Source organism: Molothrus aeneus, chromosome 3 (assembly GCF_037042795.1).
Source record: "Molothrus aeneus isolate 106 chromosome 3, BPBGC_Maene_1.0, whole genome shotgun sequence".
NCBI classification, from domain to species: Eukaryota; Metazoa; Chordata; class Aves; order Passeriformes; family Icteridae; genus Molothrus; species Molothrus aeneus.
This window is the reverse complement of record NC_089648.1, coordinates 43,344,565-43,365,809: the sequence shown is the minus strand read 5'-3', so window position 1 is coordinate 43,365,809 and position 21,245 is coordinate 43,344,565. Positions and strand designations below refer to the sequence as shown.

Genomic DNA, 21,245 nt, shown 5'->3' with positions numbered 1-21,245 from the left:
TCCTCTCCACAGATCCAAGGGAAGTGCATGGAGAGTAAAGCAACTGGACACTCTCACCATTTTGCTGGGGATAACCATAGTTGTCCTCACAGGACAAAACAGGTTGAAAACTAGTTTCTCACAGGAAAACTAGGTTCTCCTGGAGCACAGCACCACAACTTTGTCATTGAAGAACAGTAATTAAGCTCATTTTATCTTAGATAAGCTTGCAGGAATGAAATAATACAGTGGTTTGACCAGCTTCATAGAAGCCAAAATGGGTGGCAAAGGCCACCCATCATCCTGCAGGCACAGAGACAGCAAGCAAAAAATTGGAAATCCCTGAAGGGAGAGCAAGTCTTATACAGGAATAGGAGAAGGATATCATGGAACAAAACTGATAGCCTAGTAGAACCTTTTTAGTGTACAGTATCAGATTGGGTATTAATTCAGGAAAAGTTCACCCCATATAGGTTTCTTACCTCTCTTAGTCAGTAACTCAGCTACAAGTTTCTAGATAAATATTTTTGCTCATCTTATCAAAATTAACTAATTTTTCATATGGAAAAGATTTTTAAAAAATGCATGTTCCTTTCTTCAACAGCAGTATGTCTTGCAAACGAAAGTGCTTTTAGGCATAATGAATTTCATATATAAGGTATTTTTTACACAGAACAACTAATTGATAGTTCAGTAATTCCAAGGGGTTCTGGTGAGAAGGAAAACAGCTGTTTTCCCAGCTGTAATAAAAACAAATACAATAAAGTCAAACATTGACAACTATATTTCTTCTAAAATAGTACACATTATAATAGAAGACATAAGAATAAATTGAACACTCAAAACCAATATCTTGTAAACAGATATAAAACTAGAAAAAGAGTGTGTACATCTCTATTTATGCCATACAAGGAGGAAAAAAAAGTATTTCAAGTATAGTTATGAGTAATCCAGTGTGTGGTGAAGTTTAAGGCTAACATTTTCAACCTTCAGAGCTGAATTTATACTGAATCCACCTATGAACTCTCAGAAGCAGCATTATTTCCATCTAACATGAACTCCTGCATCTGACATTGACTTTTGAAGAGGTTCAAGGGATCAAACTCATCTTCACAAGACAACAGTTTCCTCAAAATTTTACAAGTTTTACCCAGAAATCAGGAAAGTGTGTATATTTCAGTTGAACACCTTGATTCAGAAATGCTACTGCATCATTTCATATTCTCATTCTGATTCTTAGATGAGGATTCCAGCTCCTAGCTGGTCTGGATCTACCAAAGCACAGCATGTTAAAAATACCACACAAGATATACCTGTGGTATGTTATGGGAGGCAAAAGCTGTGTGCATACATGCCAGCAGTCATCACTCAGAAGAACAACTTAACACATGTAGGAAAGACATTCTGTGCTGTCCTTGTGAGCTAGCAAGGGCCTCCTGAAGATAAGGAGAAGCCCCATATCTCTCCTGAAGGCAGACCAAGGTTGTTACCATGGAGACCAGAGGGAGGAAAGAAAGTTAAGAGATATGGGCTCCGGCTGGCTCACAGAGTGATGTGGCTCCCTGATCACCTACTGGGAATTTTGTTTCTCCCTTATGACCAATGGGCACTGAATGTGTATGTTGGATGGGTGTAAATATCTTGAAGATGTGTAAAAGTAATGTTGCTGTAATAAATCTCTCTCTTGCACCCTTTTGATGGAGTCGTGTATTTTTGTACTGTGTCGTGCTCTGTAACAACAAACACAGAGACATATGAACCTAAATCCTGCATGCAGTCAGCCCAAGGTATGGGAATTATGTTGGACAAGCTGCATTATGAGCTATTTGCACATCAGCAGTAGATGCCTGTGCAGGACCTGAAAGCAGCAGGCAGCCCAGCCACAGCCATAGTCCCAAAGCTGAATCTAGAGCATCTAACTCAAGACAGATTATTTGCAAAAGTTATGAGCTGACAGACACCTGTTGGGAAACACCCACTCTTAGAAGAGAACCATTAAACACTTAAACTCCAGCCCCAAGAAGACAGAGCAGTAAAATTTTCTCCTTAAAATACAGCTAGAAAACTAGAGTTCTAAAGAGTAGCAGCTTTTTTTGAGGAATGGTTAAAAAAATTCATCACAAATTCCAGTCTTTGCTAAAAAAATTTAAAATTCAAACCTCAAATTTAGGTCAATTTCTTTGCCCTGAAACAAGACTTTCAGCTTCTTGAAGTCACTAAAATAAAGCTAATTTTATGTCAGTCCAGAACAAGTGCCTGACTTGAAAATGTTAGTCTTTACTTCTAGCTCCTCTGTAACCATATCACTCAGTATGTATAGTAAAGAATTACTAGAAGTCCCTTTTCAAACTCTTACAGTAAGAAACTCAGCATATAGCAATTAGACTTCCCTCAGCTTCACTACTAATTCTTATTATATCTACTCGAGAAAAGTAAACAGTGTATCAACCTGCACCCCATTCTAGTTTTGCCCTACAGCTTGACCAGTGCTTGGGTATATACACCTATGTACATACTGCATGTCTGAGATGTCAGAAGAATGGTAGGAGAAAGGCCAATTCTGAAACATTTAAAATGTAAACAGTGTAATTCAGACAATCAGAATCCTTTAAAAAATCAGTCTAAACTACTGTAAGTGCTTTAATAGCCATCCACCTGGGCTGTAGGTGAATTCAGCTGTTCATTTTCCATTAGAGTGGTTCTAATCAATATATGGTGCTAGTTTCACACAAGACTGCAACTGGCTTGGTGTGGGACAGAAAGTAGGCCAACCCACAGAACTGTAAAGAAAACCACAGCCTGTGAAAAGGGAAGTTACAGTCAATACTAACAATACCCTGTGGTGCCATCATCCCACACTGCAAAGTGAGAGGGATTTGATACCTGCACTCTCAGTGTACATGGTCTTTAAACCTTTGGAAAGTAGTTTTAAGCACAGAGCCTTTTAATTGGTTTTCCTTTTAATTGGTTTTTTTTTTGCCCCTAAAGGTTATGGGTTGAAAAGTCTATCTGAATTGCATGATTTCTCTTAGAGTAAATATATACACTATGATATAGTAGCATGTAATTATTTGTTCAACAGCTGTTATTGTTTAATGTCTACTCTTGTTCATAAGAGACTTAATTTTTTTCAACTGTGATGTTGAATATTCAGTTAATTGCAACATTCAGGTCCAAACTGCTGCCTGGAACACTGAGGTAGGTGTTCCTGTGCCAAAAACAGTGTCACAAAGCTTAAAAAACAACTAAAAAGGAAGAAAAAAGATTCCACCTCATCTTCTACTAGGTAGAACATACAAAATTGTGGAAGGGCTACCAGTAAGGCCAAGAAACTTGCCTTCTAACCGTGGCTTTCCCAATAACAACAGCACATAACTGATGTGGTTCACAAGTGCTGCAGTAAAACAAGCAGTCTGGCTTTTTCATTCCTTTTCTATTTAGGAAGGCTGTGAACAGCAGCAAAGAAACTGAAGGTATTTGCAGACTCAAGAACTCAACCTGGATGATTCCATCCACTTTGGAAGGTTATCTTTGCAACCCTGAGGCCATAAAGCTTACATTGTGTATACAGTAGATAAAGCTTACACAGTATACAAACCCTCAGTACAGGCTTTCTCTCTCTTGCAAGGGAAACTTCCAATGTATCAGTGGTAGCTAGCATTTAACACTTACAGAATAACAACTTTGACCTAGAAATCATTCTGGTAAGTTCTGTTCCCTCTCTTGGGCCATTCCTCCTCCACCCATTTCAGCAGCACTTTCACAACATCAATTCTCTTATAAAATTTACAGAGATCAATCAGCTGCTCCACAGTCCGGTCACTATTCCGTAGCAAGAATTCCAAGGTGGGACTTTGGGGCTTTTGTTCAAGGAAACACAATTCATCATAAGTCATCCCCCACTTGCTTGCTAAATTTCTCCAGTTTTTCACTGTTGGATGGCAGGGATCCAGCTTTAGCCTCACTGTGTACAACAAGTCCTCGTCATTGAGCATGTCACTGATGGTTGGTGCACGGAATAAGCACAAGGAGCAGGTGACATTTTCCTTGCAGGTTTTCTTGAGATCTGCAGTGAAAATAATTACATGGGAAGAAATTAGGATCTATTACTGTGGTATCACCAGGAACAAAAAGTTAAAAGCATATAGGGTTGAGGAATATTATATTTCTTTGAATTGCTTCTGAAAAAGTCAGAATAGTGATATGTAATGCCTCTTCTCATGAAGAGCTCATTAAATTACTTTCTAAAACTTCTCTCTTCACTACACTCTAATCAAAAGTGGCTTTAATCAAAAAGACAGTTTTTAAAGACAGTACATTACTTGGAAAAGTTATTTATACTTGTACAGAAAAGACACAGGATTCAATGCAGTATATGAGCTAGTATAGTCCCCTTTTTTTGTTTTGGAACAACGTCTCTTCCTTGAATCTACCATAGTACCCACTTACATCACCGACAGGATTATGTGTGCATTCTGTGCTTCTTGTGTACCTGTGTTGTAGAATGAAGGAAAAGGCTTTGCATTTATGAGCTGCTACCTTCAAAACAACATGAAATACGTGCACCAGGAGAATCTCTGCTGACAGATCCAAATACAACTAATATCTAGTACTTTAACACAATGAAAAAGTAGATATGTTCCTTTGCTTTTTAAGGGCTCTTGCAATAAAAACTGTCTGTTTTGCCAACAAAACCTATTTTAAAGGTACATCAGAAAAGGAATAAAGTGCATACTCCTCCACATGCGAGAAAAAGAAAAATACCAAGTTGATGGAAAAAGGTGGTGATATGTTCTAAAATCTGCATCAAATACTGAAAATTGCCATTTAGATATCTCCTACACACCACAGTCAGCATCTCCCCCAAAATTGGGAAAAATGTGGTGCTATCAGGTTATATTATATATTAATACCCCTTAAACCACATAGAAACCAGTTTGAGTCATACCTCTAGTCCAAGTCTCATACCAAGACCTTTAACACTGCAACACTTCAGGACATGGTCTGAGCATTTTGGCTGCAGATATGACCTTAACTCTCCCTGCTCCTTTTTGAAAGCAGGGAGAATCTGGTATCTCCAAATAGTATATAATGGACACAGCCTAGAAGCTTTTCATAAAGTTTCTGTGCTCCAGCCTCAGTGCACAGCTTGAAATAGGGAAGTAGCTAGTCCTACTTCAGATGAAACTCTGAAAAAGGGGCTGATAGTAATCAAAAGATTTATTAAAAACAATAGAAAACAGTGACACACAATTTACAAGTGCTGTATCAGAGGCCTGAACTGTATCTCTGGCAAAGGAAAAATCTGGTAGTTAGTGCCACCTACTCATAAGGACAACAGCATCTGTTCAGGCTGTTTGTTTGTGGGATTTTGTGGCTCTTCTTTTAACATCAATTATTTATTTTCAGTAATTATTGTCAGATTGTGTGAAAATTCCAGAATATAATGTCTGCATGCATGTTCTATTTATTTTTAAAGAAACAAACTAACAATAGCCTGTTCTAACATTGCTCATCAGATTGTTTTTTTAGCAGGCCAAGGACAACTTCTGAAATTTTCAACAAGTTAGGACGTGCAGCAACAACACCGCTGCGGAGACATAACTTCATACAAAGGCATAGATTCTCTGTTAAAGGGAAACATGTTCTGGTGACATCTTAGCTAACAGGTATTCCACAGGCCTTGCAGCTGTTCTCTACAGGAATAGGTATGGTAACTCTTCTGTTCTTCTCTAAACTTGCTGAAGTGAGACAAAACTTTCTTGCTTCATTCATGCCAACCTTTACTTATACAAACAAGGCAAAATGAATATAATATAATCCAAGCAAATTTCTGGCTGAGCGTAGGGGGCAGGAGAGCACCCTATCTGAATTTCATCTTATTTACTCTGGCAGGGTTGACAGGGAAAGTTTTTCTTCCAATAGAAACAGGGAAGAAGGGGTAAAGACAACACCTCTGTAAAAGGGCAGAGATAAGTAAACAAAACTAAACCAACCTGCTTCTTGTGCTATACCATCTGGAAGACTATCAAAAGCATCATAAAGAATCCTGCTTTTCTAAGGTGGTCCTGTCCTAGACACTGACAAGCACTGCCCAACTAACGGCATGATCCTAATGCTACCTGATAGGACAAGCTGCCTTACTAATAGGAAACTCTCAGTTTCTTACTGTTAGACTAAGAGAACTGTATATCATACACCCCTCCCCAGCAGAACTCGCACAAATGGTGGGATAAGCACTCACAGCCTACTGCCAGCTTCTGCTCTCTCCTGACAGCTATTTGCATGTCACTTCCAAAGGCAGAAGTACTAAATGTATTTGGAAAGCCCAAGTTACATATTTTGTATGGTCTGCATTATTGATCTCCATCCTCTTAGAACAAAGAGGAAGCTGTAAATGACACTGGTAAGGAAATGAGCTCCATAAGCACTAATTATCCAGGCAGTTATTTGTTGTGACAAATAGCAGATTTTAAAAAAGCACTTTCTAATAAAACCTAGGAATAAAATATGAAGAACAATAAAGTTGACATATTACCTGAAAGCGATTCGTCAGTATGGTTTTGTGTGTCTTTGTCTTCTGGCTACAAAGCAGAAAACAAATATAAAGTAAAAATAAAACAATGTAACTGAACAACAGAATAAGTATTTGACTAATTTACAACCAGGAGGAGATTACTTAGAAGAATCCCAAGCTACTTGTAAAATCAGACAGGAAATAGACATAGTTTTGAGGAATTGCTAACAATCTGGAGTCTTTTCAGGCAGCATTTCCATGCTTTGGCTCAAGAAACTGCTCTGTCGGTTATATGCACTGAACAACAGCATTTTTATTAATGATATGCTATAGCATTGCATCTTTTGACTAACTCTCTATTAAACACCCAAAAGTTATTTAACAATCCATATGTTTTGATTTAAAAGATTTTAAAAATGTTTTGCAATGTAAAAAACCAAGAATTTTGTAACAAGCAGCAATAAGGGATTGTTTTATGGATTTAGGCAAAGGGGAGAATTTTTTTTTACAAACTTCTTTACGTACATGGGAAGCTTTTACAGACAACAGGTGGAGGTGAATATTTTTGCAGATCACATCTAACCCTCTCCCTATTTGAAGTTAACATTCCCTCAATGATGTTTCATCTGCTAATTAAACATAATGAAATAACTAAGCAGCCCGAGACTGTAACACACGTTGTAACATTTAAATTCTACTAGTTAGCAACCTCTAATAACTGGAAGGACAGCCCCTTGACTGTAGAACTGTGGGGAAACTGCAGCTGCCCTTACTTTAACTATGCAGGTGTGGAGCCAGGTGAAATAGCTTTCTTCTGTTGAGGATTTAAAGATGAAAGTAGAGGGGATTTTCCCTTTAGATAGCTGCAATGAAGTATTGTTGATCTTTTTGTATTGTGTCATTCTTCTGAAACAGCAGGCTTCTTAATTTTGCAAGTTGTGCATACAAACAAAAGTCAATATATGGGTAACAATACAGTGTAATAAGATACTCTAGTCCAACCTGCTACACCTTCTTTACTAAGAAATCAACTAAAAATAGAATACAGGCAATTTCAGTTGCTGTGGTGAACTTGCATGCATTCATGATCTAATTATAAAGAAGGTGAACTCTCTCCAAAATATTTACAGACTTTGTTAAGAAAGGAAAAATTTGCATACTGTTTTCAGTATTTCTTTACTCCCTGAAAACTGCAAGACCACACATGCAACATCATCAAAATGTCTGCTGTCTGCTCAAGAGAGATCATCTCTCTATCTAAGAGAGATGTCGATTGCAACTGAATAAGCCTTGCCATTATCTTCTAGCAGTTTACTTTTCTACCACAACAGCTTTATCTGGACAACACTTTTTAAACACAAAGTTGGCCTTCATGGCAACATGTGAGCACACAAATTTAAAAAAATTAAATCTGCACTTCCTGATTATAGTAATTGTCTCCACTCCAACAAATGCCATAAAAAGGCAAAATGTTATTACTGAGCCTCAAGGAGCAAATTCCCAGAAGAGTAAGTCATTGGGGAGAATGAGGAACTTCCCAGGACAGCTCAGCCTCCCCAGACATCTACTTCAAAAGAAACAAATAAGCAAATTTAAAAAAACAAAAACAAACTGAACAAAACAAAAAAATCCACACTAAAAAAAACAAACAAAAAAAAAAAGGAAAAGCAGATACTGTTCACTTAACTGCTGTACTGAACCTCATTTCTCAGACTTTATCAATTCATTGAATTTCAAACCTTACTGTGAAAGCCAATGCCTAAGTGCCCTTGTGTCATTATACATGCCTTATGAGGCATAAAAATAAGAGTGGGTAGTACTGCAAAAAGTACAAAGAAAAGCAGCAATACTTACCTGTGCCACACATGTTTTCAAAATTCATATTTTTACTGATCAGTCATTATCCAAATTATCATGTCAGATGCACTCAAGTTTATTCAAGATCATTTTCTTGTAATGTAATTGCAATAAGTGAAGATCCAATCATCCTCTACAGGTCAAATCAAAGCCATAAACTTATGTGCAGTCTGCAGGTAAGCAGAAAATTTTCCAGCTCTGTGGAACCATTACCACCCTAATACACTGAATTATCTTTATGGTGATTCTAAGTTGCCAACAAATGCTCTCTTCTTGATGATGGCAAGGAACAGTTACCTCCATCATCTGTGAAATGCATACCAAACCCATGTTTGTTTCTGATGGAATTCAGCTGGGACTCTGGCATTAGGAACTCCTTTTAATTCTTCATCTTGCTGGAAAATGCTCATTCATTTCTCTTCTCCAAGTTTCTGCTCAACCCAAAGAGAATCAATTTGAAATTCAGCAAAAAACATTCACTTGAAAGATGATAACCATGGAGCATGGGAGTCACTCAGCATTGCCCTTCCTATGGCAATGAAAGATGTCACAAAAAACGGATAATGTTTCAGCTATGGGAAGAGCAGTATCCCAAAATCAAAGCAAAACCATCCAATGCCTCCCTAAAGACAAAATCTAGGTTTCCTTACTTCTTTCACTGCCTGGCTTTATTTTCACCAGGAAATATTTTCATCAGAGGAACAGCATGCATGACAAAGCTTTAACACTTTGCTGGCTCTTCTTCAGAACATCTATACATTGATCAAAACCTATTTAAACTAAAAAGTACATGTTAATCATAAAATAATTTTTTTTTTTTGCTCTTCTCCACAAAAGCTCCTTTCACTGAACTCTTGGAAAGAAAGCAAATTTCTGGTCTGTTTTACTGAATAATTTTGTGCTCTCCAGATACAGTCTGAAAATATACTTATTTGTTAACATACTTACTGAATTAACAGCAGCAACTTAGTTCACATTCAAGTATCATTTTTCTTACCTGTTGTATTAGGCCAGAATCTGACGTAAGGGTCTTGATGTTCACAGATGCAATTTCCAAAGTAACTTGATCTGTTAGGTATTCCTCATCTAAGGCAAAGAGTGTGAAACAGTAGTCTTCCACTCACAAATTTAAATAGTAAGTAATTTATGTTATCAAACATAAATTATAGTATAGTTGTCTAACAAAAAATTTAACTCCATCTCATGATCAATGCTGGGAATTGCTAGATTAAAAGCCCAAAATGTTAAGTCAGCAGAGGCTGTAACAGTCATGCAGAGCACGACTGTGAGAAGAAATATAATCCTTGCAGAAATTAGATACTAAAGTAGCAGTTGTTTTCTAAACAAACATCACACTATTTTTAAAGCAAGAGTCATGCTGTTCTTTCAGAAAGCTGACTACATAATATTAACTCCACCAATACAACGAAGTAAGCTGAAGATGTCACAAGTCACTCTAATTTTTGTTTTCCTTTTCTCATCACACTTTAAAAGACAGTTAAAATAAATACTGCATAAATATTTATCTTTTATTCTGCCCCTTTGTGAACTGGACACATCCTAGTGATTCCTACTACACAGGAATTTGCTGAAGCACTGAAATAATCCATTTCAAAGTGTGTTTATCAACAGCCCTGGGAGTCCACTGAAGAGCACAGCATTCCCTAGTACAGCACAAACTCTACTAACTTTTCAAGCATCACTTCGGCCCTCAAAATGTGATACAAAGGATACACAAACCCTTTGTGGACCTTGTACACTCTGCATGATTAATAAGGTCCTCTTCATCAAACTATTTGCATGATTCTCCTGAGTCAGGTGGAGACCTAACCCATTAACACAAGGTTAAAAAGGGTTATATTCTACATGTTTTTACACACAAGAACGCTGCAGGAGGGTGACTACATTTGTAGCACTGGAATGTTTCCATTTGTTGTTTGTTTAGTGGCAAGATCTCATTGAATCCTTTATGAATCATCACATCACAGAAAGAAGCAATATTTTCTTAACTCACTCAAGAAACTGATCTGAGTCAAATAATTCATCCTTACACTTGCAAGAAAAAGAAAACCAAAAATCACTATTCTCTTCTTTTTCTGGTTTTGTAAGACAGATGGAAGATACTTCATCCCCAGAGATGTCAATGTTTGGTAGAGGACCATCATTATTCTTTTTGACTGTAGGTCCAGATACAACAACAACAAAAAAAACCAAAACAACAAAAAAAACCCTAAAAAACTCACCCCAGAAATAAACAAACAAACAAAACCCCCAAAAACCTCACCCCCTCAAAAATAAAAAAAAGCAAAAAAAGTCTGTCTGAAAATGCAAAGCATGGGCATCAAACCTGTGAAAATAATATGCATGAACTTTTTTCTATAGTTGGGCAGAAATAGAATTATTATCAAGTAATGATAAACACTAAGGTGACCTCTGCAAGATAAGAAGTTCCCTCAACTCCATCTTCTCTCATAGTCAGTAAAGGGTGCCAAGAACTTTAACAAGTTATGGCTCCAAAACAGCCCATTAATTAATTGACCAATAAAAGATACAGACAGCCCCTCTCACCAATGTACTGTCTGTTCAAACATTAAATCTGAAACAGATATAATTGTGTGTTATACAAAATCAGACTGGCATATCTGTTACAATTTTTAGTTGACAGACTCATACTTCTAAGTTTGTATGTTTTATAGAAATAACTATGAAAAGCCATTCTTAAAGAAATAATGAAATTTACAGTAATGAACAGAATACTAAGAGGTATTTGTATTACATTCAACTTCAAAGGGGAAATGTCAAGCTATATAAGTAATTACATCTTCTTACAATTAATAAGAGGAAGCAAAAATGAAAATTAAATATAAACCAAGTGCACTTCCTTTTTACAGAAAGTGATGACCTTTTTACTTATGTCTTAGCTTTCCTTTTTAAATTAGATGCATTTAGAATATGCAATTTTAGATTTTAAACAGCCATGGCAAATTTGAAATTTAGGAATTTATCTAATTAATTTTGAGGAGGATCTAATGTCACAGGTGAAATAAAAAACAGAACATGGAAAATAACGTTCTAGTGTAATTGCTTTGGTGCTAATAAACAATTTTGAAGGACCTGCCTGCAAATAAACAGAAACTAGTTTATAACTTCAAGAGTCTTCATGCCACATGATCCTTCCCTGCTGAGCAGCACTTCTGAAGAGTGCTCATCTCTTCTGCCTGGCTTTCTCAAGCTCCAGAATAATCTCCAATTTTTCTTTAACCCCAGCCGTATACCCCTCCCACTCCTCAGCATAAGTTTCCATTGTGACAAGCCTGGTTTCCTGTGCTTGTCCCACTGCAGACCTGCTGTGCAATACAGGATGGAGAACACACTACCTGCAGAGTGCTCCTCAGGCAAGCCCCTGCCAGGACATTCTCTGGACAAAAGTCAATGGCCAAGCCTGGGATGACAACAAAAAAATCCACTCCACACATCAAGGAAACATAAGGATATTCACTCTGTATAATCCATGTATTTTTCTTCAGAACCTGCACTCCCTCTCTCCTTTTTCAGCAAGGAGGGGCAGGAACTTGTGCAGAGTAGACCTCATAGTAGGTTCCCCAGTAGATGGTATTAAACCAGCTAAAGGTAAAAGATGGCACGAAGAGTTGACAGCTTATAAGGCTGGGAATGCAGTCAGAGGCAAAAGACCTGGAAGGCATTTCTTGATTTTATTTCTAACAGCATGAAGGCACTGGTAGTCCCTTCAAAGTCACTACCCAACATTATGATGTCTCTACCATCTCTTGTCTGAACCCTGTCTTTCAATGGCACCACTGTATTTTCCTTTCAGACCAAGAACTCAGGTCTTCTGATGATATTTTTAGAGTGACTTTAAGATTAAAACTAAACTTGAGAAGGAAATTTCAAAAGTTAGATAAACACACCAAACTGACCTCAAAAATAAAGAGGGCATTACATTTAAAGCACAAATATGTAGAAAAAGCATGAGTATTTTAATCTGTTGGGTAACACCACTGGTTTTATTGCAGATAGCAACAGATCAATGATATCTGAATAGAGAGAATTCACAATACTTACCTTTAGGTACTCCTGTGTCTTGGACAGGATATTTTTCTGTCTGTTACAAAAAGGCAAGAAACACAGATGTTTGTTATTTTGAGTGCGATTGTGCCGGGGAAAGAGTAGTTATGTACTCTTTCTTTATGTACTTTTGTAAGTGCACAATTAAAGTTGTATCTCTCAAGTTGCTACTAGTTGATCTGTTCACCATCAAATACAGCAACACTTCTCTGGAAACTGAGATGTTACTAACACTGCTGATTAGCACTTGAAGAAGTAATAGAGATTGCTGCTTTGCTACGGTATTTTTAAAGCCATTTTTAGTGAAAAAGCAGAGTTTAGGAAAGAAATTTTCTACTGAAGTAGCAAGATAATCTTGAAAAGGTAATGCATGTCAGAAAGAACAGACATTACTTCAAATTCTCTTTTAGCAGATTAAGCTTTTAATAAAATGTTACTGCATTGAAAGAAAAAGAAATATTTTCCCTTCTGCTCTAAACTTACATAGCTGCTTAAGAGGGAATAGGAAGTGGTTATTACTGAGTTTAAGGAGACAGCTACTGATTCCCGGGCATAACATAACTTATTATATCTGACACTTACCTCCTTCCCTATGCCTCTCACCCTTATATGAAAGTAGGTCTGCCTTTTACAGAAAGCCACATTTTAAAAAGTTGTCACAGAATTTCATATTAGTCCCACGTGGGCAGGAGCCCGGGACGTTTGAGATCCCGACACAGGCGGTGCTCGTGTGCCAGCGAGCACCAGAGGGCGCGGTTTGGTCCCTCCCGAGGCTCAGCCGGGCCTGCCTAAGGCACTGCTCTTGGATCCTACCTTTCCATGACTCCAAATCAGCTACAGGAAGTAATAACAGCTTAGGAGTGTTGAACTTTTAAGCCCTAGGTGGGTTATTTTATCCGTTCAAACTATGTAGACAAAAGAATGTCAGCACTAATTTTTCTCAGTTGCTGGGACTTTCTTAAATTAAAGAGATGTCACTGCCAGAGCCTTTGGAGGTTATCCCATGGGCAGCTTCACTGATAATACCATCCAGTTCAGCTGATATACATGTTGGTATTTTTATTTACACTTTGACTGCACAGGTTAATTTATTAAGGCTTTTTGTGCACTCAAATCTTTTATATACACTGACAGTGTGAGTTAGCATCCTTGAATGTTTTCTCTCACCATGGCATCACATAACCATACAGAGTTATAATGATTTCAACTGCACTAGACTAGAAACACATACCATTGTTAAGGAAAGAGTGCTTGGATCTGTATCCTCCACTGGCTCTTTTGCTGCATGATCTGCTGGAAAAAAGAAAACTTTATCACTGCATAGTCATTAAAATATTTCTGCCAATTCATATTTTGCTTCTTTGTCTGACCAAGGTAAAACACAACTATACAGCCATTACATGCATTATGTCATATTTCCACAAGAAAACATGACAAACTGGAAAATGTCAGAACTACTAGCACAGACATTAGAAACTACATGTAATAAGGACACCTAACTCTAGTTTGAGATTTTAGTTGAAGTCTATCTTTAGTGAAAAAAAAAAATCACAAAACATGTCAGCAATAAATACTAAAATTCAGTAAATTTTCTAAAAGCTAAGTTCTGTTCTCCTATTGACAGCATTGAAATTTTTCCTCAAAGAAATAATTCAAACAGGAAACGAACATACCCACTACAACAAAAAATACTAGATTGAACATCAGATTACAACAGAAAATTGAAAACACTCATTTAAAAATAATTGAGCAAAATATTAATTATTTGTATACAATAGAACAGTAAAAATCTATTATATTAATATCAAGAGAATCAAAGCATGAATCTTCAAAGTACCTGCAGGTGAGTCATGAAATGTTAACCCCTCTGCATCAATAGCTAAATTGACAAATACTAGTGGGATACTGACCAAAAGTGCACAGAAAATCTGAAATAAATCTCATACAGAAGACAGGATTCACAAAATTACTCCTATAATTTAACATCATCCTGCCATATTTTTCAGAAATCTCTTCTGTTGATAAGAATGTTTTCAAAAATTGAAAAACATTTTAAATTATGTGCTAAGAGCTTCATTCTTGTCACTCTTGCTCTTAAAGTCACTTACTGCAAGTACACATTAAATTTTCAGCAGCAACAAGTAGGACGTGATTGTAATCAGTATTTGATGATTACCTTCTTTGGAATATAAAAACCAGCAGATTTAGAACAGAGTCACAGAAATTAACTACAAAGCACACATTATAAACACTGAGCCCCAAAACAGAACAGAAGTTACACAGACACTATTCTAAAGAGCTCAAATTTAACATAATTGCTTATTTGGGGACCCACTCCTACCAATCCGCTCAATACAACAGAACGAGCTAAAGCAATAACCAGTGCAAGACAGCACAATAAACTGAAAATAAAAAAGGAGGCAGCAGCGGGAAAGAGTTGTTCTCCCTCCTGCTTCTGTGAGGCAGCCCCACCACCAGCAGTTCCTGGGTTTCCCTGAGATTCCATGTAAAGCCTTTCTCAGTGCTAGAGCCCCCAGGAAACCCACAGGCATTGTCCAGGCAGGTGGCGCATGATCAGAGGGGTAGATGACAAGGGCTGAGCACAGTCTTTGCACACTGAACATAAAACATTCAAAAGGCACAAAAAAGGCAGGGGCCTATGAAAATGCCATTGAGCATTGTTCACACTGCAAATTAGAAAGCCATATGCAGAAGAGGAAGACAAACAACCTAAACCCCATGTTCTTGTCATATGTCTTTTTTTGTATATAATAAACCCCTGCTCTAGAAACATGGAATTAACAAAATATTCTGGATAAAGCCTGCCTTGATAGCAACAGTCAGCACAAACTCTCAAATGCAGAGAAGCTGAGAGTCGCTGGGACATGGGAAAATACAATAAGCTGGCATAAGACATTGCTTGAGGGTAGGGCCAAAAATAGAAGCTCCTAGTGGGAATTGCAATGGAAAGTTGCAGAGGAGCTGGGCAAATAGAAGCCCACCCAGTAAAGGAAAGCTGAAAAACGAGGCACTGGGAACGAAAGAAAGGCTCTAGGGAAGAAGGCCAGCCCAGGCATCCCTAGTCTCACTGTTTTTCCACTCAAAACCAGTGGCAAAGCATGCACCTTATTGTTGCTTATTCTGGAAGCTTTTCAGCTCCTCCTTACAGATTCTTAGATGAATTAAAAAAAAAAAAAAGCAACCAGCCAAACCAACAAAACAACCCCCAGAACTTTCTTTTTCCCACGTAAGAGGAGCCTTGAAGCAGGTGAAGGCAGACCCCACAGAATGTCCAAGCCTTGGTGAACCTCACTGGCTACTGTAGCTATAAAAGGGCTCTGTCCTCTATTCTCTGTTACATCTCCCTGACCACCAAGGTACATTTTGACACTTCCCACAACCCAGTGGGAAGCACTGAAAAAAATTGGAGAAGCTCAGAGAAAACAGGCATTTGAAACAAGGACTTGATAGACCCAAGGGTATCTTTACAAGAGGTGATGGGGTACAAGGGTGGTACCTCTCACTCCTGCTTTCTAGGTCTCACACATAAACACAGTCATGAGAATCTGCATCTTTCTTGCTTGGCATCCATCCTGAAAAGTATTTTAAAATTGTATTTCATTTCCTATACCTCAATTGCTTCCCTTTACTTAATAGCTCTTTATGAAGAATAGTAATTTCCATTGTTTTGTTTAGGTTGCAGACTACTACTAAGTCCCCAGTTTTTTTGTAAGTGGCATGCATGTGTATAAATATTTGCACCTAAGATTAAAAACTCCACATATTGGGCTGCAGATGATTCACCAGAATCTTGTTGACCACTCATAGTACTATGGCAGATAAACTGAAAACCACAGACCTAGTATTTTATTGTGAATAAGGCAATTTGAATGTCCTTTTGCCCTTTCCCACATGCATCTGCCCCAACATTCCACAGCTCATGTCATAGAGCTGGACACAGGTGCACAAAGCAGTAGAGAGGAAAGTTCCGTGTTTATCTCAGATGTAAACCATCCACAGTTTTGCATGCTGAAAGGCCAACAGGAACTGAGGGTATCATCTGATTGACTGTCTGATTTCATGGTTACTTTGACAGACAGCTTCATAACAGCGTTACCTGGGATCCCTTACAAAATCACTACCCTGTACTCGCCCCAACAGGATACAGACACTGGACCATTTACTTCCCCACTCTTCTGCAGGGAGCAATAAGTGAGTTGACTCAGATAGACGTAAATCAGCATGTGCACATAGACTCGGACACAAACACATAGACACAAATCAGGTTCAGTGGTTGCTCCTGAGGTTCATTTCTGCACCTGCATGCTGCTCAGCAGCTGCCACAGCTCTGCCAGGGCCCCCCCCAGTATGACCAGTCTGCAAGAAGAGCAGCAGACTTGTACCAATGCCCACCTTTTCATTCTGTCCAATACCGCTGCTATAATTGGGATGCAATGCTCTGCACTTACCAGTGCGAACAGTTTTTCTGCTTTTCACCCTTGCATTGGAAGGAAGTCTAAAAGCGAGTTTTAGGGACCTCAGGATTTTGACCTTTAAGCAGAAGGGGTTTCAAAAAGCACCAAGGAGCAGAGACAGTCTTCTCCTCTTTTACAGTTTTACTCTGCAACAGTCTTGACACCGACAGTAGTGAGTGAAGCCCCTGAAATCAGCTGTAGCTACATAGTTCAACCATGCACATTTCCACACCAAGGCTGGCATACACATTAATACTCTAACTTAGCACAACTTTAACAAGTAATCACTCTAATACTAATGTTGCTCACAAAGATGAATTCTTTGATTAAACCCAAATAAAAAATGTTGCTTTGACTAGGGGCACATGAATTTAGATTTGAATAGGAGGAGAAGATATGGCAAATTATACTAGAATATTCAGTATAATTTGAAAAGCCCAAGTCCATCAGCACTTGTGTATTTTTGTTTACTGTCAATTACTCAAAACTTTGTCCCTGTCTGAGCAGATAGCTCATGGAAAAGTCTGTGATGCTGGCGCACCACAGGTGAGGTGTTAAAAGTCATTTGCACCATTACTATGTAAATTAAGGCACGTGGAGTTCGTAGCCACCCGAGCTCTGGGCTCCTAAGAAAACGCCTTTTAAAAAGGTATTTTGAACCTGCTGTTAACTAGCGCAAACTAACTTACACGCTAAATACTGGAGCAGGCTTGACAAGACAAGTTACACTAAATCACATCAGCAGAGCACATGATAAATTATTACCGTACTTAACTGGCGTGTGCGGAGGGGGAAGGGAGCAACTTAAAAACCCTTTTCAGCCCGGCCGGGTGTGCGCTTCTCACCTGGCTCCCAGGAGCCGCGGCCCCGGCTCCGCCCGGCCCGGGATGGGCGCCGCGGGCCGCCCCCCGCGCACCGCCCGTCCCGGACCCCCCGGGCCTCGGCTGCGGCCACCGCCCCTCGGTGCATCCCCGCCCGCCCGCCCGGCTCCCCGCGGCGCCCCAGCCTCACCTGGGGGCAGCGGGTCCTGCGGAGCGGCCATGGGGCGCGGCGCTCCCGCGGCGAGGAACGCGACGTGCCCGGAACCGCCGCCCCGCCGCGCCGCCCCCTTCCTGCGCCGCCCCGCCGCAGGTAGGGCGCTCCGGCAGGGATGGAGCCACGCAGGTCGGTCCCACCCATGGCCGTCCCGCGCGCCTCGGCAGGAAGCGCGTCTGCCGGGAGCCCGCATTTCCCAGCGGAAAATACCGCGGATACGTCGGGTTAAGTCCTCCCTAATTCAGGTGCTCCCCTGCGTGAAAACGCCGTGTTTCGCTGAGACCACAGACATGGAGTGCACGTACCGCTCGTCAAGTAGTGCTAGTTCGGATTTAAAAATGAGCCACTTCAGCAGTATGAAATCAAGTGTTCGCTGTCCTGTTCTTGCGAACATTTACGAGCCTAAATCACCGCTTTCCGACAGAGAAAGGCGGTCTCCATTAGGGCTTAAGGTGCATTTGCAGGTGGCTCAACACGTACAGGGAGAGTTTACAAAAGCAAGTACTGCAGAGCAACAATCAGACTGCACTGGGGTTTCTCACAGATATTTAAAGTTTGTTCTCTTATGCTACAGGCACTTCCAATACCATGACGAAGTCAAATCTTTGGATATAATTGCTTTTGAACCCCACTGTCATCTCTGGCAAATTCTCTCACTTATGGTTTCCATGTAGAGTAAAATACAGGCTTCTTAAATGGGGTGTGCATGAAATCAAGCTCTAAACAAGAGATATTATGTATTGCTACAACAGAAGCAAAAGAAGCTGGCACAACTGAATCTGCCATTACAAAGACCACTTCTGTGAACCACCTGGCTCATTTATTAAAGAGGTAAATTTACAGATAGATTCTGTTCTGTAACACTGAGAGAGCTCCAATTTAGCCAACTGGCTTACACTGGCACAACTATAAGTAGCCTTTGGTCCATTAAGCATTAAATTGAGCGCTTTTCCATGGATTATTTTTCATCTCTTGTGCATGTTCCAAATAATTTTTTTAAAGTGATCAAGATTAAATTGTTATTTCCACAATTTAAATTGATGACAGTAGCTGTCATCCTGAACAAGTATTTCTCACTGCAGCAGCCTGGAAAGGGTGGGGGGGGCAGGGTGGGGATGTGGCATGCACCACCACACCTGTTTTTTTTTAGCTTAACATCAGTAATATTGATGTTTTTCAATTATTTTCTTACTGAATTTCATCTGAGATAAATGGAGGCTCCACCACTGGATTATAAACACAAACATACGTATATCTCTATATATCTTAATTTCCAAGGTACAGCTAACAGATCACTACGATTTCTACAATTCATGTGCAGAAAAAGATGTTTTTTTAGCTCTATCATTGAAGTCCAACTGTTCAAGGGGCCAGTAGCCTCTCCTTTCTTCCACATTCATATTAAAACTCATTCTCAAAAATAAGGGCATACTTCAAAAAGGTAACACCAAATCAAATTAGAACTAAAACTGCTGATTCTGTGTGTTTCCCTAGATTTCCTTAGCAGCACAAGGGATTTGGTGATGGATAACTAGGCTGAGGGCAGAAGTGTATTCTTATCTGCACAAATACTATACTAATTATTGGAGTCTCTTTTATAACTGTGAGGAATGACACAGCCACAGTAGAGCTAAGAATGTTCTAAACTCAGACCTGTCAAATTTGTCCTTCAATCAAATTAAAGCCATGTCTATCCTGAGGACCTCCATGTATTTATTGCCTCTATGTGCTGTTCAAAAACTACTGGACACGATGACTGTGAAAACTTTTGGAAAATATATTTACAACCTATATAAAAATGTATCTATTGATTTCCTTCAAAATATCCCTAGTGTACTATTGTTGCACAGATGGCTGTAAACAACAGGAGGCTACAAAACACTGGTGCTGTGGGCTAAATCAGGTTTTACAATCAACATGGCATTTACTCTTCTCATAACTTACAACCTGATATCTTCCTATATGAGGATTAAAAAAATATTTCAGTAAACAATAACAAAATTTTTTTTTAGTGGAGCAACACTTGTGCCAGCAGCCAAAACTGGTTAATATTGCTCAAAACCATGTATTTTAAGAATATAAATATTTATACCTATAAATTAGATTGGCTTTTCAATTTGAAGCAGATTTTTTAAAAAAAATTATTTACAGAGAACTTTTTAAAATAATGAAATTTAATAGAAATGAATAGTCTAGAATATATTAGTGCTTTAAAACTTAGGTTAGTAATAATAGTTTAACAGTTTTTCCATAGTACTGAAGGAGGAGAATGCAATTACTTACAAGTATCTCTAGAGTACTGATAACAGTACAGATTAAATTGGCTGTTGCATGCCTGTTCTTGTATCATTCTTTAATGAGTGTTGTTGAAGACTTTGTTACTTAGCCAACTGACCAGTGCAGAAAGCCAGCAATTATTTTGGCAAAACTAAACACAACCGTATCACAAAAGCCAAGTTCAGAATGAGATAACTTTAAGCAATGGCATTCCATAGAATGCTGGATTAATTTTCTCATCAAATTTCTAAACCTAAGTACTATCTGTACATTATCTTGATATAAACCTATAAGCTACTAAATTCAGCACAGCTAATTATAATGGGAAGAGTTCAGAATCTTGTAAGATTCCCCTCAAATGCAGAATTAGTAATTTCAAATCGTTTTCACAAATCAAGTCTATGCAAATCTTTTCTCACTCCTTTCCTCTTGGCCCCATCAAAAAACCCAGCCATATTTGATGACAGAGGCTTTTCTCAAAGATCTACAAACGACCTGTAATATAGAGCTGGAGAATTTATTGTTTGAAATAGCAATTAACACAGTCTTGAGGGGCTTCCCACCTCCTGAGCACAAGACTGCAGACAAAACCAGGGACAATATATCCCTCTCCAGAAAAATATAACATATACATCCCACAAAAAAAAGAAAAATAAAACCACACACACAACCCCCCACCCCCCAAAAAAATAAGGAAAAAACCCCACCAAAAATAAAATTTAAAAAAACCCACCAAAACATTTTTTTCCAGTTGATCTTCTGTAGCTTTTCCATGTGGAGAATTTTTGTTCCAGATCATAAATGCTACTATAACACAGGGGATCAGTGGTATTCCCCATGCCTTGACACTGGTTGCCAATAGTCATGGTAACTGCGGGCCTGCCAAAATCACATGGTAACCTTGTTTATTCTTTCTCATCTGCTTGCTTTCTACACTTCAAATATTTTCACTTAAGGAAGTTCACATTGAGTAAAATACCTCTATGTCAACATAAACTCTTCACCCCTCCTGTATTTCA

At 38.7% G+C, this 21,245-nt stretch overlaps 1 protein-coding gene across 2 annotated transcripts; it reads right to left on the bottom strand.

The window, feature by feature from the left end:
- Window positions 1-745: 745 nt before the first annotated feature.
- On the bottom strand, window positions 746-17,964 carry EDARADD (EDAR associated via death domain). 2 transcript variants are annotated; one of them, XM_066545664.1, is made up of 6 exons: window positions 17,926-17,964; window positions 13,671-13,729; window positions 12,437-12,476; window positions 9,351-9,439; window positions 6,518-6,563; window positions 746-4,045 (listed from the first exon to the last, which is right to left on the bottom strand). In XM_066545664.1, the coding sequence occupies exons 1-6, from the start codon at window positions 17,954-17,956 to the stop codon at window positions 3,669-3,671; spliced, it is 642 nt and encodes a 213-aa protein (XP_066401761.1). In that variant the 5' UTR covers window positions 17,957-17,964; the 3' UTR covers window positions 746-3,668. The 2 variants fall into 2 exon arrangements, with proteins under 2 accessions (XP_066401761.1, XP_066401763.1); XM_066545666.1 differs by lacking the exons at window positions 9,351-9,439; window positions 12,437-12,476; window positions 13,671-13,729; window positions 17,926-17,964 and adding an exon at window positions 7,270-7,600.
- Window positions 17,965-21,245: the final 3,281 nt, after the last annotated feature.